General features: G+C 43.5%; 2 protein-coding genes and 1 pseudogene across 2 annotated transcripts; all 3 read left to right on the top strand.

Annotated features, from left to right (window-relative positions):
• Positions 1–495: 495 nt before the first annotated feature.
• Positions 496–2,271, top strand: LOC122778806 (dynein regulatory complex protein 1-like). Its single transcript, XM_044040902.1, has one exon. The coding sequence runs from the start codon at positions 496–498 to the stop codon at positions 2,269–2,271; it is 1,776 nt and encodes a 591-aa protein (XP_043896837.1).
• Positions 2,272–4,860: 2,589 nt separating this feature from the next.
• LOC122778331 lies at positions 4,861–5,747 on the top strand (annotated as a pseudogene).
• Positions 5,748–11,033: 5,286 nt separating this feature from the next.
• LOC122778805 (kinesin-like protein KIF2A) lies at positions 11,034–12,617 on the top strand. The gene has a single exon (XM_044040901.1). It carries the CDS (start codon positions 11,034–11,036, stop codon positions 12,615–12,617), a length of 1,584 nt encoding a protein of 527 aa, XP_043896836.1.
• The last annotated feature ends 3,195 nt before the right edge of the window (positions 12,618–15,812 follow it).

Genomic DNA, 15,812 nt, shown 5'->3' with positions numbered 1-15,812 from the left:
ATCTAACTGACAGGTTGATGGTTTGGATGATAATACTAATGATGTTAACTCAGGGAGATCTATAAGGGATAAACTGTCTAACTGTGCACCTGGTGCTTCTAAGGCTCTTGTGCTAAATGATTAGTGATGCTTACTGCCTTTGAACACCACAACAAACTTTAGAACTAACTAAGAGGAGGATTAATGTCCACACCATTGGTGCCACGGTAACTTCCTAAGATTCCAACTTTGGAATTCTGCGAATCAAAGCCACTAAAGACATGACATCATTTTGGTGTCATCAGTAATGTATGTTACCCAATGCAGTAAACGTCTAGACAACACCATACTTTTAAGATTAAGGGAATTAAGGCCAAAACCTGTCATTCTTATGTTTACCCTACTTTGACTTTTGTTCTGGTATTCTTAAAAAAGGACAAAACATTATAGCACCACTACATTTATTGCAATCACAACCATAACATTTAACCATCTCTGTTACATTATATACTCAATATGGAAGGAGATTCCAGCTCCCAGCTGGAAAATGGACGGATGGATGATAAGGATATAGAAGAGTCCTGTGAACCCTCCATGTTACCGGGAATCCGGGACGATAGCGGGGTCTCTATACTAGTGGAGTTCAATGAAGTGGCCTCAGGTAGCCTGTCTCAGAGGATATCCACTCTGCAAAATTCATTAACAATTTCTTTGGCCAACATTCAAACTGATGTTGATACGAGAGAGTCAATGCGAAGACAGGAGTTGGATGAAGTTTGCAAAATGAGATTGAAGTTGCTGGGAAAATATGTAGAGTCCAGTCAAGAAAAATTTGAAGAGCTAATGAGAGGGTGGTCACTTGCTAAGGAGAATGTGAGCAGCCCTGTGGAGCTGCAAGAAGCTATGAACAGCCAGCAGCAGGCAGTACTGGGTCTATTAGCAGAGAAGAAGAAAATCATAAATGAGCTGCGATGGGACCTTATGGTTGCAGGTGATCACTTTGTCAAAGACTTGAGGAAGCAGGCAAAGGAGCGGGACTTGATGATGGAGAGGATGGAGGACCAGATCAAAACTTTGATCAAAACGTACAGGAAGGAGCTGGCTGAGACTGAAAGCGTTAATCACCAGGAAAATGAAGCCTTACTTATAAGAGATAAGTGTCACTGGGAACAATACCAGAAGGAAGTCTATGACACAGAGTTAGAGATGGTGACACAGAGAAGGGAGAAAGTTGAAGATTATGAAGCTAAAATTCAGAGTCTGATACTGGAGAACATGAAAATGCAAGCAATTGATAAAATAGAGCAGGACGCCAAATTGCAGGTCATGGTGAGAGAGCATCAAAAAATCTGTGCCGTCTACACAATGACATATCTAAAGAAAGTTAAAGAAAAGCATGATCTAGAAGCACTTAAGAATACCAGGATCCCTGGTCTTCAGGCAGAGACTGACCAGAAAAATCCAGTCCCCAAGAATATTAATCAGACAAAAAGGAAGATCCAGCATTTGTCAAAAAACTACAAGTACAATGTCCATCAATATGAACATCTACAGGGGAAGAGCAAAAACATTGCAGTTGCTGATGCAAAGACATTTGAGGAGATGGTGGAAACAGTTGAAGAAGAAGTGAAGCAATTAGTTGAGAGGGCTTTAGAAACTGACTCTCTGATCTCTAAGCGGTACCATGGCGTACTGGGAGAAAAACCTCCACTAGCCTTTACAGAACTCTGTGATGAGACTTTGACAAAAATCAAAGAGCTGCTGATGGATGAAGTTGGCATCCTGGCTGAGGAAGGCAAGGAGGAGGATGAAAAGTGGAACTCTCTCCTTTCTACTTTTGGCATCAGCGAGAACGATTTGCCCAAACTGGCTAATTATGTTGTAAAGTACAGCCAACAAGAGACACAACAGACAGAAGACTGTGAAGAGCCCGGTGAATACAGTGACCAGGCAGCAGCACCAGGAACCAGCTCTACATTTCATGTGACCGCTGACCTTATTCATCCCAACCATGTTCTGCCTGCTCTTAAAAGTTTTATCAAGCAAGATTCGAGGTTCAGGGAGATCTTACGTCAGCAAGCCCGGGACAAAGCCTATTGGGAAAGTTTGGGCAATATTATCCCTGAAGAAAAAGTCAAACTGTGGGAAGAAGTTGAGAGGACACTAATGCAATACCTTATAGTCCTCAAGGACATTGCTGAGCTTGTCCCTGAGATGGATAGTCTGAGACAGCAGAACACAGAGATGCGGAGGATGCTGCAAAAGTCTCCAAAGCCACAAGTCAGCACATAACTGGAGTAGCCTTAAAGTCTTGTTAAGAAGCACCATGTCAACTTTGTCAAAACGTCAACTCAATTTGTATAAGAGATTGAGGAATGTTCAAAATAAACATTTTCACATTTCTACTATAGTTCACTGCCATTTGGTGTAGTAATTGTTGAAAACTAAATATGCAGTGTCACTTTTTATCATAATTAAGGCTACACAACAGGTTGAGGCTACATTTGATTGAGCAATTCTTCTCGTTTTAATTATTAATGGGGCACCACTTTCATTTCTTTCAAGAAGAAAATTGAGGAATCAGCAACTGCAGTGTCAGTGTGCCTCATTGTTGAATGTAAGTGTATGCCCCTCCCACATCCAATTTTACACACATTTTCACTACTTTCGCATGTAAATTTTAAACAGGATTGATGCAGTCGCAGAAATCCGTAAGTTTTGGGGCATATCAAAGGCCAAAAAAACGTGATTCATTTGAGAGAAAAGTAATAAGAAGAATTCTTATTAGTAATAAGTAGAACCCTATTGAAACACGTTCTACACAGCAAGTTAAAGGGCACTTCCTATTTCGGACAACCTTCTGGTGTGCAGTTCATGGCTTGGAGATATGTTCAGAGTGGGCCCTTGGTATCACATATGAAGTTTTCAGCCAATCGGTCAATAAACGGGCGAGTTACAGGTCACTTCATGTTTTGTGCTTAAACAGCATAATTAAAAATGGCCGACATCGCGTTGAGTCAAATTCACGTTCATAGATGAGTTCAGGAGTGGTCATGTATCAAGTGTCATGTATCAAGTTTTGTGGCAATCGGTCAATGTATGGCGAATTTATAGTGCACTTCCTTTTTCGTGGCGAATCGCCAAAATTCCGATGGCTGATGATGGCTGTCATGTCACGCCCTTTTGAATCTGTGAAACATTTCAATAACTTATTTGACATGTTTTTCGTGTTGCTACGATAAACGCCATCAGACAAGTTTGTTCAGTTATGAAACTTGCAAAAGTTTCATAAGTTTCATAACTGGACGCCAAATGACTTTCTGTTGCGTCAAGGTCATGGTCCAAATGGGATTTTTTGTTTGTCTTTTGCCACTCCATAGGCTGTGACATTTTGCATTGGTTTTTAGCATTCCCATTATTTTATCAAATTTTTCACCAGTTCTGCTTTTGCCAATTTTTGTCCATTTTCAAACACATTTAGGGGGTCAAATTAGAGATTCAATGTGGAGAAAGAATAAAATAATAGTTCCTACATTTACATAACATTGCGCAGAGCCACCAGCATCACCTGTGACAGCTCTCACCCTGGGCACAGCCTGTTCTCCAAGTGCAATATTCTTACACTTCGTACCCGTGCAATATACACACCCCACATACTTCCACTCTGCTGTACAATGTACAATGTACTGTATCATATACTGCATATTTCCCTTACTGGCTCCCACTGTAAATACTTGAATACTATTTTTTTTTACATATCCTTCTAATTTTGTCAAAGGTGTTGGTGCACTGTTTCGTTCTTTCTTCTACTCTTATCTCTTTACTTGCACTACTAGAACTGTCCTTTAATCTCATTGTACACTGTATAATGACAATAAAGGTGATTCTGATTCTGATACAATAGGTCCACCACTCGGGCCCAACAAATAATTCCAATAATTTCAATAGGGTTCTACGCATCTTAAACATGGCTGCAAAAGATGACTTCCCAACAGAAGAGGAATGCACAAAACTGGTTAATGCCTACAGAGCTGCCCAAATCTAGACAGAAGGTCAGATGGGGCAGAACTTTTTTCTGTTTTTTCCGCTCCGACATTATGGAATTCCACAGCATCTTAGACACGCCCCTTCACTGTCCTGTCCAAAACGCATCTTAAATCCATTTTTAATCTTTAGCTTATGAGACGTTACTTTACTAAAGCACTACTAGTATGATTTAGGTCCACTTGGATCCAAAATCTGCAGCTAACAGCTGGTGCTGCTGAAAACAACTAGCGACAAAAAACAGGCATTATGTCACTGTTTAAACTGTTTAAACTGTTTAAAGATGTGTTTCCTTTAATTAACAGTTCTATATTAACTCAAATTAATCTATCCTTATAAACTGCTTATGTGCCCCAAACGTTTAAAATAGCAGTTATTAAACCCCTTCTCAAAAAAGCGACCCTTGACCCAGATATTTTAGCTAATTATCGACCTATATCGAATCTTCCCTTTGTTTCTAAAATCTTAGAAAAGGCAGTGGCTAATCAATTATGTGAATATTTGCGCAATAATGGCCTTCAGTCAGGTTTTAGATTAAACCATAGCACAGGAACAGCACTAGGTAAAGTTAGTAATGATCTTCTCTTGGCTTCAGATAATGGTCTAGTTTCTTTACTTGTCCTGTTAGATCTCAGTGCTGCATTTGACACCATTGATCATAATATTCTACTGCAGAGAGTGGAGCAGACTCTTGGTATCACAGGTGCTGCCCTGGTTTAAATCATACTTATCTGATAGATTCCAGTTTGTTCATGTTAATGATAAAGCCTCACTACAAACAAAAGTTAATTGTGGAGTTCCACAAGGCTCAGTGGTTGGGCCTATACTTTGACCTTATATATGCTTTCTCTAGGGAACATTATTAGAAAACACAACATACACTTTCATTGTTATGCAGATGACACACAGCTATATTTATCAATGAGGCCGGATGAAATAAATCAGGTTGTTCCACTCCAGGAATGTCTTTAAGACATTAAGTCCTGGATGACCTGTAACTTTCTACTTTTAAACTCAGAAAAAACTGAGGTCATTATACTCTGAACACCTCAGAGAAAAACTTTCTGATCACATTGTCACTTTAGATGACATCACCCTGGCTTCCAGTTCCACTGTGAGGAACCTTGGAGTTAATTTTGACCAGGAAGTGTCATTTGATTCACACATTAAACTAATTTCCAGATCTTCCACCTGCGGAACATTATGAAAATTAGAAACATTCTGTCTTTACAGGATGCTGAAAAACTAGTTCATGCTTTTGTTACATCTAGATTAGATTACTGTAATTCCTTATTATCAGGATGTCCCAACAAGTCTGTTAGAACCCTTCAGTTAATTCAAAATGCTGCAGCACGAGTTCTGACAGGAACTAGAAAGAGAGACCATATAACTCCAGTGTTAGCTTCTCTACACTGGCTCCCCGTACAGTTTAGAATTCAATTTATAATCCTCCTCCTCACGTACAAAGCACTAAATGGTCAGGCCCCTTCATACCTGAAAGACCTAGTCTTACCCTATCACCCTATAACAGACCACCCAGGTCACAAAATACGGGTTTACTTGTGGTTCCCAGAGTCTGTAAGAGTAGAATGGGGGGCAGAGCCTTCAGTTACCAGGCTCCTCTCCTGTGGAACCAGCTTCCAATGATAGTTCGGGAGGCGGACACTCTCTGTGTAGTTAAAGTTAGACTTAAAACTTTCCTTTTTGATAAAGCTTATAGTTAGAGCTGGTTCAGGGAAACCTGGACCATCTCTTAGTTATGCTGCTATAGACCTAGACTGCTGGGGGATTTTCCTGTGGTGTACGCATATTCACTCTCTCACACTCAGGATATGAATATGACTTATTATATGTCATTAGCCTTGTCTCTTTCTCTCTCGAGTTTGAGTCTTTCCTTTATTCCCTCTCTCTCTCTCTGTATTCTCATCTGGCAGGTTGCAGGATCAAGATCCAGTTTTCGAGGCTACCCATATCATCACCATTATTATTGTGCTATAATTAAAAAGTCAATATCATTGACTGTATAAACTTGTGACTTGATACAGCTGTTTTGTATCTGCTTCTGTCACTACCTCACCTTTATCTTGTCCTTTCTCTCCCCCCTTTCTGTCCCCCACCTCTCCACTGTCCCCCATTTTCCTTTCATCCCGACCGGTCGAGGCAGATGACTGCACATCTCTGAGCCTGGTTCTGTCAGAGATTTCTTCCTGTTAAGAGGGAGTTTTTTCTCTCCACTGATGCCTACTGCTGGCTCATTGTGTGAACTGTTGGGTTTCTCTGCTCTCCTTGATGTTATCTATATACAGTGCCTTAACATAATGTATGTTATGATTTGGCGCTATACAAATACAATTGAAATTGAATTGAATTGAAAATTCTTGCTAAACATACCAAAAAGACCATGGCAGGTGGTAGGTACAGATCTTTTCACAGGGAGTGCACAGGACTTCATCATCATAGTAGATTTTTTGAAATGGAGTGGCTTCCAAGCTGCACATCCTCTGCAGTAATCACCAAGCTCAAGTCTGCATTTGCCCCGGCATAGCATTGCGGAGACTGTCGTCAGCGACAACTGTCCATGCTACAGCTCAGGGAATTCCACCACTTCGCAGATGCATGGGACCTCACACACACCACCACAAGCGCATCCTGGACAAAGCCAAGGTTGAGATAAAAGGCCCCTACCTTGCTCTCTTTGAATACAGAAACACTCCTGTGGACAACCTGAAATCACCTGCCCAGCTTATGATGAGCTGACGAGCTGATGAGCTGGTGATCAGCAACACCTGCGGCGGCTCATCCTCACCTGCTCCTGATGCGCAATCAGGAGGCTTCTTAAGCCTTTGCCGTCCCAGTCACCAGCGGCAGATTGTTTTTGCTCTACCAGTAGTAACGCCTATGACTTCTGCTGTGATTTCTGAAACTCTGACTTCTGGAATACTCACTGGTGTTGTTCTGCTTCAGGTCGCCACATCTCCTGCTTCCCCGAGAGCTTTGGATTCACCATAACCCATCTCGGCCGTTGGAACCTCCCTTGTCTCTATCCATCTCACATTCACTCGTTCCAGTCACACCCCACGTCGATCGGCCCAGTCCCTCACTCCCCTGAGTCCCCAACACCGACTCCTCTGAACCCATGCAGCTGGGCCTGACTCCGAGAGACAACGGAGGCCGACGGCCTGAGTTTGTATCTACTGTGGTCAGTCCGGCCATTACATCGCCTCCTGCCCCTCCCAACCAAAAGACTGAGCTCACCAGCACACGCAGTAGTTTACTTAGATGATATCTTAATTTTTTCTGAGACGAAGGAGGAACATGTCCAGCATGTCCGTTTGGTACTCCAGTGCCTTCTAGAGAACCAGCTGTTTGTGAAGGCCGAGAAGTGCGTCTTCCACACCACATCCGTTCCCTTTCTGGGTTTCATCGTTGAGCGATGCCTGCCTGCCCCATATGTGCCCGGGGAAAGTCCTCCAACCGCTCCCCACAGGCTTGTTGAACCCCCTGTCCATTCCACGACGTCCCTGGTCCCACATCACTGTGGATTTCATCACCGGTCTTACCCCCTCCCAGAACAACACCACAGTCCTGACAGTTATAGAACGATTCTTCAAAGCAGTTCACTTCATCCCCCTCACCATACTTACCTCTGCCACCGAGACGGGGGACCTCCTTGTGAACCATGTTTTTGCATTCACGGCTTCCCCCAGGACATTGTCTCGGACCACGGCCCCCAATTCACATCACAAGTCTAGAAAGCCTTCTGCACCACCCTGGGCGCAACTGTAAGCTTGTCCTCCAGCTACCACCCTCAGTCAAATGGCCAAACAGAAAGGGCCAACCAGAGTCTGGAGAACACACTGCGCTGTGTAACTCTCCCAGGCTCTCAACATTCACCCCACCTTCCACGTGTCACTGATCAAACCCGTCACTGAGTCGGACCTGGTTCCCCGACCAATCCCCCTCCTCCTCCCCGGGTCATCGCCGGAGGCAACACCTACACGGTCACTCGCATCCTTGACATCCACCGCCGAGGTAGAGGCCACCAATACTTGGTTGATTGGGAGGGATATGGTCCAGAGGAGAGGTCTTGGATTCCTCGCAGCTTAATCCTGGACAAGACCCTGCTGCGGGACTTCCACTGGGACCACCCTGGGAGGCGCCCGTTGAGGGGGAGGTACTGTCACAATCCCACTCTCCTCCACCGTTATTATTCTTATTATTCGTTATTGTTAAACCGTGTTCTGTCTCCTCTGCATTGTCGGGTCCTCTTTGTAGTCAAACCGCTCTCATTAGAGAGCTTAACAGTCAGGTGGTAGTGTGTTCCAGAGCTGGGGAGCAGAGTGGCTGAAGGTTCTGCCCCCCATAGTGCTAAGGCGGGCAGGGGGCACAGAGAGGTGGATGGAGGAGGAGGATCTGAGGGAACGAGTGGTGGTGATGACGTGCAGGGGGTCAGATAGGTAGGGAGGGGCAAGGTTGTGGATGGCCATGTATGTGCACAGGAGAAGTTTGTAGTTGATGCGTCTTTTACAGGGAGCCAGTGAAGGTGCTGGACGACGGGGGTGATGTGGTGGTGTGAGGGGGTCTTTGTGATGATACGGGCGGCTGAATTTTGGACCAGTTGGAGTTTATGGAGAGACTTTTGAGGGAGGCCGAAGAGGAGATAATTCCAGTAATCAAGACGGGAGGTGACGAGGCTGTGAACAAGGACGGCGGTGGAGTGGGGGGTGAGGGAGGGGCGGAGTCTGTTGATGTTACGGAGATGAAAATAAGCAGTGTGGGTAGTGATGTTGATGTGTGAGTGCTGTCGAGGATGACACCCAGACTTTTTACCTGAGGGGAGGGGGAAACTGAAGAGCTGTCAATGGTGAGAGAGAAGCTGGCTTTAGAAATGGTGGATTTATTGCCGAGGAGGAGGATTTCAGTTTTATTGCAGTTTAATTTAAGAAAGTTTGAGATGAACCAGGTTTTTGAGAGACAAGAGGTGAGGGAGGGGGGTGATAGTGTGGAATTTGGTTTGCAAGAAAGGTAGAGCAGGGTGTCATCCGCGAAGCAGTGGAACTGGATATTGAATTTACGGAGGAGGGGGGAGGAGATGGATGATGAAGAGAAGGGGCCCCAGGACAGATCCCTGGGGCACACCTGTAGAGACTGGGGAGGGTTTTGAAGTGAAAGATTTGAGCTGTACAAACAGAGTGCGGCCTGTGAGGGGTGAGTGGAACCAGCTGAGGGGAGTGCGGGAGAGGCCAATGGAGGAGAGTCTACTGAGGAGGATGGGGTATGAGATGGTGTCAAAGGAAGCACTCAGATCAAGGAGGATGAGGATGGAGACAGAACCAGAATCAGCTGCAATGAGGAGGTCGTAGGTGATTTTGATTAAGGCGGTCTCTGTGCTGTGACGGGGCGGAAACCAGACTGTAAAGGCTCTTAGAGTGAATGGAGGGATAGGTGAGAGTGAATTTGGGTGGAAACCGTTTTTTTCAAGGATGGAGGTTATTGTAATTGTTGGGGCCTGAACCGGGTTTCTTTAATATGGGGGTGACAGTGGCAGTTTTGAAAAGTGAAGGGACTATTCCGGATGAAAGTGAGAATGGGATAATAGCGGATATGAGGGGGAGCAGGAAGGAGGAGCAGGATTTGACTAGGGTTGTGGGGAGGGGATCAAGCTGACATGTGGTGTGCTTTGATTTGTGTATGAGGTCGGAGATTTTGGAGGTAGTGGGAAGAAGAAAACTGGAGAAGAGATGACAAGGAGGAGAAGGTTCAGATGGGGAGAGAGGTGGCAAATTGTGATGTAGGTGCTGATGAATGTTTTGGATTTTCTGGTTGAAATAGTCCATTATGGAGTTGCAGGTTTCTGTGGAATACGGGTGGAGGGGTACAGAATTGGGTGGCTGAAGGATTTTGTTCATAACAGAGAAGAGGGTTTTTGAGTTTCCTTCATTGGAGAGGATGAGGCCGGAGTAGTAACTGGTTTTGGTTTGTGAGATTAGGTCCTTTTATTGTGTGATTTGTGTGGTGTACATGTGGTGTCCTTGTGGATGGTGAGACCGGTTCTTTTGTGTAGTCGCTCAAGCTGTCAGTTTTTGGATTTCATAGACCTAAGTTTGGGGGTAAACCAGGGGGCAGATGCGGAAAAGGACACAGACTGGGTTTTCATGGGGGCAAGAGGGGTGAGAGTGTTGGTGAGGCAGGTGTTATAAAGAGCGACCAGTTCATCTGGGTTGGAGAGAGAGTCTGGGATCTGAAAACTGTCAATATTGGAGCAGAGATAATCCAAGACAAGTTCTTGACTTGTGAATTGTTAAGGGTGTAGGCAGATCTCTGCCCTCATATACATACACATGTGTTCAGTAAGTGAATATTATTCTGTTTTTGTTTTAAGAAGGGAGATGTAGCATTCTGACAGTCCCTTAAGGGACACCATTGTCTCATGCAACGTCACAGACCCTCGCGAGACTCCAGTGTGTATATCCAAGATGGCAGAATAAACAATGCAACCAGATATCAGTGTCCATACAGTTATTATAACTCGGTTCAAACAACTAGCGAGATATAAATATTACAAAAGCCATGATGGGCTTAGATTTAGATCCCCCAGGCCTAAGTAGGGGCCATGCTAAGCTGGCCCTTCCAGAAACTGGATCCTTAGACCCATATGTATGAATCTTAATATATTCTGAGATTTACATACTTTTAAACGTGTATATTTTTTACATTTTGGCTATCTTCAAGCAGAGATAAACTGCCAGAAATTATTAGAAGAAAAGGAGATGCAGTGTCACCTATGATGTCATCTGTGACTTTGATCACTTTAAACTTCTTGAAAATAAAAGCCAGCTTTTTACAGTTTTAGAATTCAAATCAAGGAGAAAAGAAGAATAGGAAGGCAACGGGAAAGAAGCAAGAAATCAGTGGTTGTTGTTATGCAACTCTACGAGTAAATCTCCAATTTTGCACAAGTTAATCAAATTTGTTTGAAGCGACAGATAATCAGTAGTCATCCTCATAACATGAAGTCAAATTGTGTCAAGGAGGTGGAGTTAATACAGGAGGGAAGAGAGCGGCGCCGCCTTCAACAACAGGAGCTCAGGGAAAAGAGAGCACAAGAGATGGATGCCACAATTCCTAACTATGAGATAATGTGCATGATTCGAGATTTTCGAGGCAGTATAGAATTTCGTCCCCTGACTACATCAGAATTGATTGAGGCACACAGAATATGTGTATGTGTGAGGAAACGTCCACTTAATAAGAAGGAGTTGGCCATGAAAGATTTGGATGTAATCACCATCCCTACTAAGGATGTAGTGTTGGTTCATGAACCTAAACAAAAGGTGGACCAAAGTCGCTATCTGGAGAACCATACCTTCTGCTTCGACTATGCCTTTGATGACAGCACTACCAATGAGATGGTCTACATGTTCACTGCCAAACCTTTAGTGGAGACCATTTTTGAGAAAGGCATGGCCACCTGCTTTGCCTATGGCCAGACAGGTAGTGGAAAAACACATACTATGGGTGGAGATTTCAATGGGAAAAACCAAGTCTGCTCTAAAGGAATATATGCACTGTCTGCTCAGGATGTATTTCTCATGTTGGAGAAACCCAGCTACAAGACATTAGATCTCCAAGTGTATGCTACCTTTTTTGAAATCTACATTGGAAAGGTGTTTGACCTGCTGAATCGTAGAGCTGAGCTAAGGGTGCTAGAGGGAACGAAAAAGCAAGTTCAGATTGTGGGTCTTCAGGAGAAGGAGGCTAAGTGCACAGAGGATGTCCTTAAACTTATAGAAGAGGGCAACAGCCACAGAACATCGGGCAAGACATCAGCCAATTCTCTCTCATCTCGTAGCCATGCTATATTTCAGATCATTCTTCGGAGGAAAGGTGAGTTGCATGGAAAGTTCTCCTTAGTTGACCTTGCAGGAAATGAAAGAGGAGCTGACGCATCGAGTGCAGACCGGCAGACACGTCTGGAGGGAGCTGAGATCAATAAAAGCCTTTTGGCTCTTAAAGAGTGTATCAGAGCACTTGGCCGTAACAAGCACCACATTCCATTTAGAGCCAGTAAGCTGACCCAGGTGCTGAGAGACTCCTTCATTGGAGAAAATTCTCGTACATGCATGATTGCAACAATCTCTCCAGGTATGACATCCTGCGAGACCACACTCAATACACTACACTACGCAAACAGGGTCAAGGAGCTGACAGTGGATCAAAACCAAGTGACAAACATCCAAGCTGTCAATCAGTTAGATCTTCTAGACAAGGGGTGCCTGAAAATCTTGCCGGAGGGAGACAACTTCAAACTGTTTTGTGAGCAGAATGAGGAGGAAACATCTCCCCAACTGTTTACCTTCCATGAAGCCGTGTCTCACTTAGAGGAGATGGAGCAGGTTTTGGAGGACCACCGTGCCGTTTTCCAGGAGTCAATCCAGTGGATGGAGGATGAAAAAGAGCTGCTGAAGTTGACAGAGGAGGTGGATTTTAATATGGAGTCTTACGCCTCTCAACTGGAGCAGATCCTTGACCAAAAGATAGTAGTCCTCACTGAGTTACGAAACAAAGTGAAGTCAGTCCGCTCTGCACTCTAGGAGTACAACCAAGCCAGGGCAAGCCAAGGCTGAAAAGTGGAACAAGCAGAAACATAACCACTGGATGTTTGGCACAACATAGCTTATCAACCATTGTTATAACCCTTCTACTTAAAAACTGGCTTTTCACTTACGATTATCTTGTTAGAAAACCTAGGAAGGAATGGGAATAAGTTTGATTAAGTTTGACCATTCACAATCTGCAAAGTTTTCTGCAAACTGAAGCAAAATTATGATGCAAATGGTTGTAAATGCCCCTCCTGACCCAAGCTGCCTGTAGAACAATGGTTACAAGGCTTGCAACTGTCGTGCATTTTCCTTAACCATTAGTTGAATGAGTTGATTAACAATAGTCACTTAATTGTTAACAATAAATTATAGAAATACATGTCTTTCTCTTTTTTACACACACACACAAACACAACATTATGGCCATTGTTAAACTGTCCCCAGCATGAGCCCTGGCACAGCTATAACATGCTTCATTGAAAGACATTTTTACACTTTTGTTCCTGCTTAAGTGCATCGAGTGGATGTGTTCCATTTCCTGGTATAAGTTGTAACTACACTGTATGTGTGGTCAATAGAAGTGACATGGACAATTATTATTTCTTAAAGTGGACATATTATACCCTATTTCCCCCATTAAAATAGTTCCCTGGTGTCCTAATGAACATGTCAGTGACATGCTTTGGTCAAAATACCATAAGGATGAAGAATCATAGTAGTTCAATAACCCTGCTAAACCCGCCCCTTTCAGAACGCTCGGTTTTCGTGCATGGTCCCTTTATATGCAAATGAGACACAGGCAAACACACACCCACTTCTTCCAGGGGGTTTCTGATTTGTCCTCTTTACAGCGCTTTACAGCTCTATTCGTCTCCCCCTCCCTCCACTAGCTCTCTGACAATATCAACATGTCAGCGAGAGTGCCGTCACAGGAAGAGACGTCCTACATAAGGATCGAGCTGAACACTGTCCAACTGTAAATCAGTTAAAAACACTTAGGAACAGAAGATCAGCGGTGACACAGAGAGTGCAGCACCGCTGATCGCCACCGCGGATCGCCAGCGGCGCGCTGAATAAACTGTATGTTGCTGTATCAGACCGGAGACTGTGCTCCGGAGACCTCACCACCACTGACCAGCTCCGGTGCTGCGATCAGCGGTGACACAGAGAGTGCAGCACCGCTGATCGCCAGCTCGCCGGAGCACCGGAGGTGGTGCGGTGGTGAGGTCTCCGGAGCACAGTCTCCGATCTGATACAGCAACATACAGTTTATTCAGCGGTTTAGGCTGTTTAGGCTATCGGTGACACAGAGAGTGTAGCACCGCAGCACAGAGAGTGCAGCACCGCTGATCGTCAGCGGCGAGCTGCATAAACAGCTGATTTATGTGATTGTATCAGACTGAGTCTGTGCTCCGGTCATGGAGGACGTACTGAACAAATATGTTTAATTAGGACGTGTCAGAATGGTCAGTTATGAGCTCTATGTGATCTTTTCTTAACAATTTGTGTGTTTGTACGTTGGTGAACTACGTCCCCTGACTAAATATGGCAACCGCTGGTCGCAGTCTGGTGTAAAGTGGTGCGAACACACAACACACGATTGCTGACTTTATCCGGCATAGCTTCATATATAAAATCCTCTGTAAAACACTGTGCTCCACTGTGCAGCCACCAACAGCACACTTGTCCCGCCTTGTTGACATGATAGCGCTCTTCCTCCCTCGCCTGCACTCTCGCAGGGTGGAGCTAAGGTGGAGCTTGCGAAGTAAACGTACTGGTGGGGCGGTAACATTCGCGGTGAAATGCGCATGCTGACGTCATAAGCGCAGGGAATTCAACATCGAGCGTTTTATCGCCTATACTTACACTAAGCGGAACCACGAAAACATGACTGAGTATTGTTTTTCCACACTTTGGCGACTGGTAGGGCCCCCAGAGTCCCAAATATCAGTATTAAAATGGTTAAAAAGTTGATTTTGCATAATATGTCCCCTTTAAGTGGTTATATTCTTAATCGCATTAAGATTATGGCTACTCCTTCAAAATTGTCCAAAAGTTAAAGAAAAATAATTTCCATTATCGAAGCACTTTTCTCTGGGGTGGAAACACGAGTAATGTTTTATTATGGCCTGGGGGAGTGAACATGCACAAAAACCAGTATTTCAGAGCCTTGGAAATAATTAAATTTTGCATTAAAAATTAAATACTATGTAATTTATACATAACAAATATAAAAAAAACAAAAACAAATAATAAACCACTTATTTAAATTGTTGTGGCACCATTTCCCTTTTAAATGGTGCCACATATGTATATATATATATATATATATATATATATATATATATATATATACATATACGTATATATATACGTATATATATATATATATATATATATATATATATATATCCATATATACATACATATGGATTTGTGTGTGTGCACAATTCTCTCTGTTGTCTTTGAGTTTATTTATTTGCTCATGGTATATTTTATCTGTTTATTATTTATATAGTATTATCTAATTGTTACTAATAATCTGTCTTTGTCTATGGAATTATTGCTCAATAAAAGTATTTGGAACAAATTATTCTTGTGAATAATCAAGAGAAACATGCAAAGAGACACATACATTAACAGATTTTTTTTTATTCTGCCAAAGCCATTTTACATTTTATGCCGGGTTGTTCTCAGAAGCAACATAGGACCACTGTTCAGGCCTTGTCCTTGACTTGATTCTTTCAATGCGGTTGGCAACAAAGACTTGAAATCTTCTGGCATCGTTGTTTATATAGCCAAGAACAACTTTGGAATCTGTCCAGAAGAAATCTTGAAAATCTTGGGTTTCAAGCTCATCCCGAACCATATCGCTGGTTCAAACTGCAACAACTGCTGCAGCAAGTTCGAGTCTGGTATGGTAGTGACTTTGGTTGGAGTAACTCTTGCCTTTCCGATTACGAGACAGCAGTGGACTTCACCAGATTCATTGATGGATCGCAGGAAGGTACATTTGCCGTATCCTGAGGTGCTTGCATCTGCAAAGTGGTGAAGTTTGTAACCTTTGATGTCACCGAAAGTTTAAGGCACGTAGCATCTCTTGATGTGTGTCTCAGACAGATTGGGTAAGTCCCTGAGCCATGACTCCCACTGAGGTCTTAGGGCTTCTGGTAATTCTTCATCCCA

The sequence above is a fragment of the Solea senegalensis genome, linkage group LG12, assembly GCF_019176455.1.
Source record: "Solea senegalensis isolate Sse05_10M linkage group LG12, IFAPA_SoseM_1, whole genome shotgun sequence".
Taxonomy (NCBI): Eukaryota; Metazoa; Chordata; class Actinopteri; order Pleuronectiformes; family Soleidae; genus Solea; species Solea senegalensis.
Note: the sequence above shows the minus strand (reverse complement) of the source record. Positions and strands in the feature narration are given on the sequence as shown.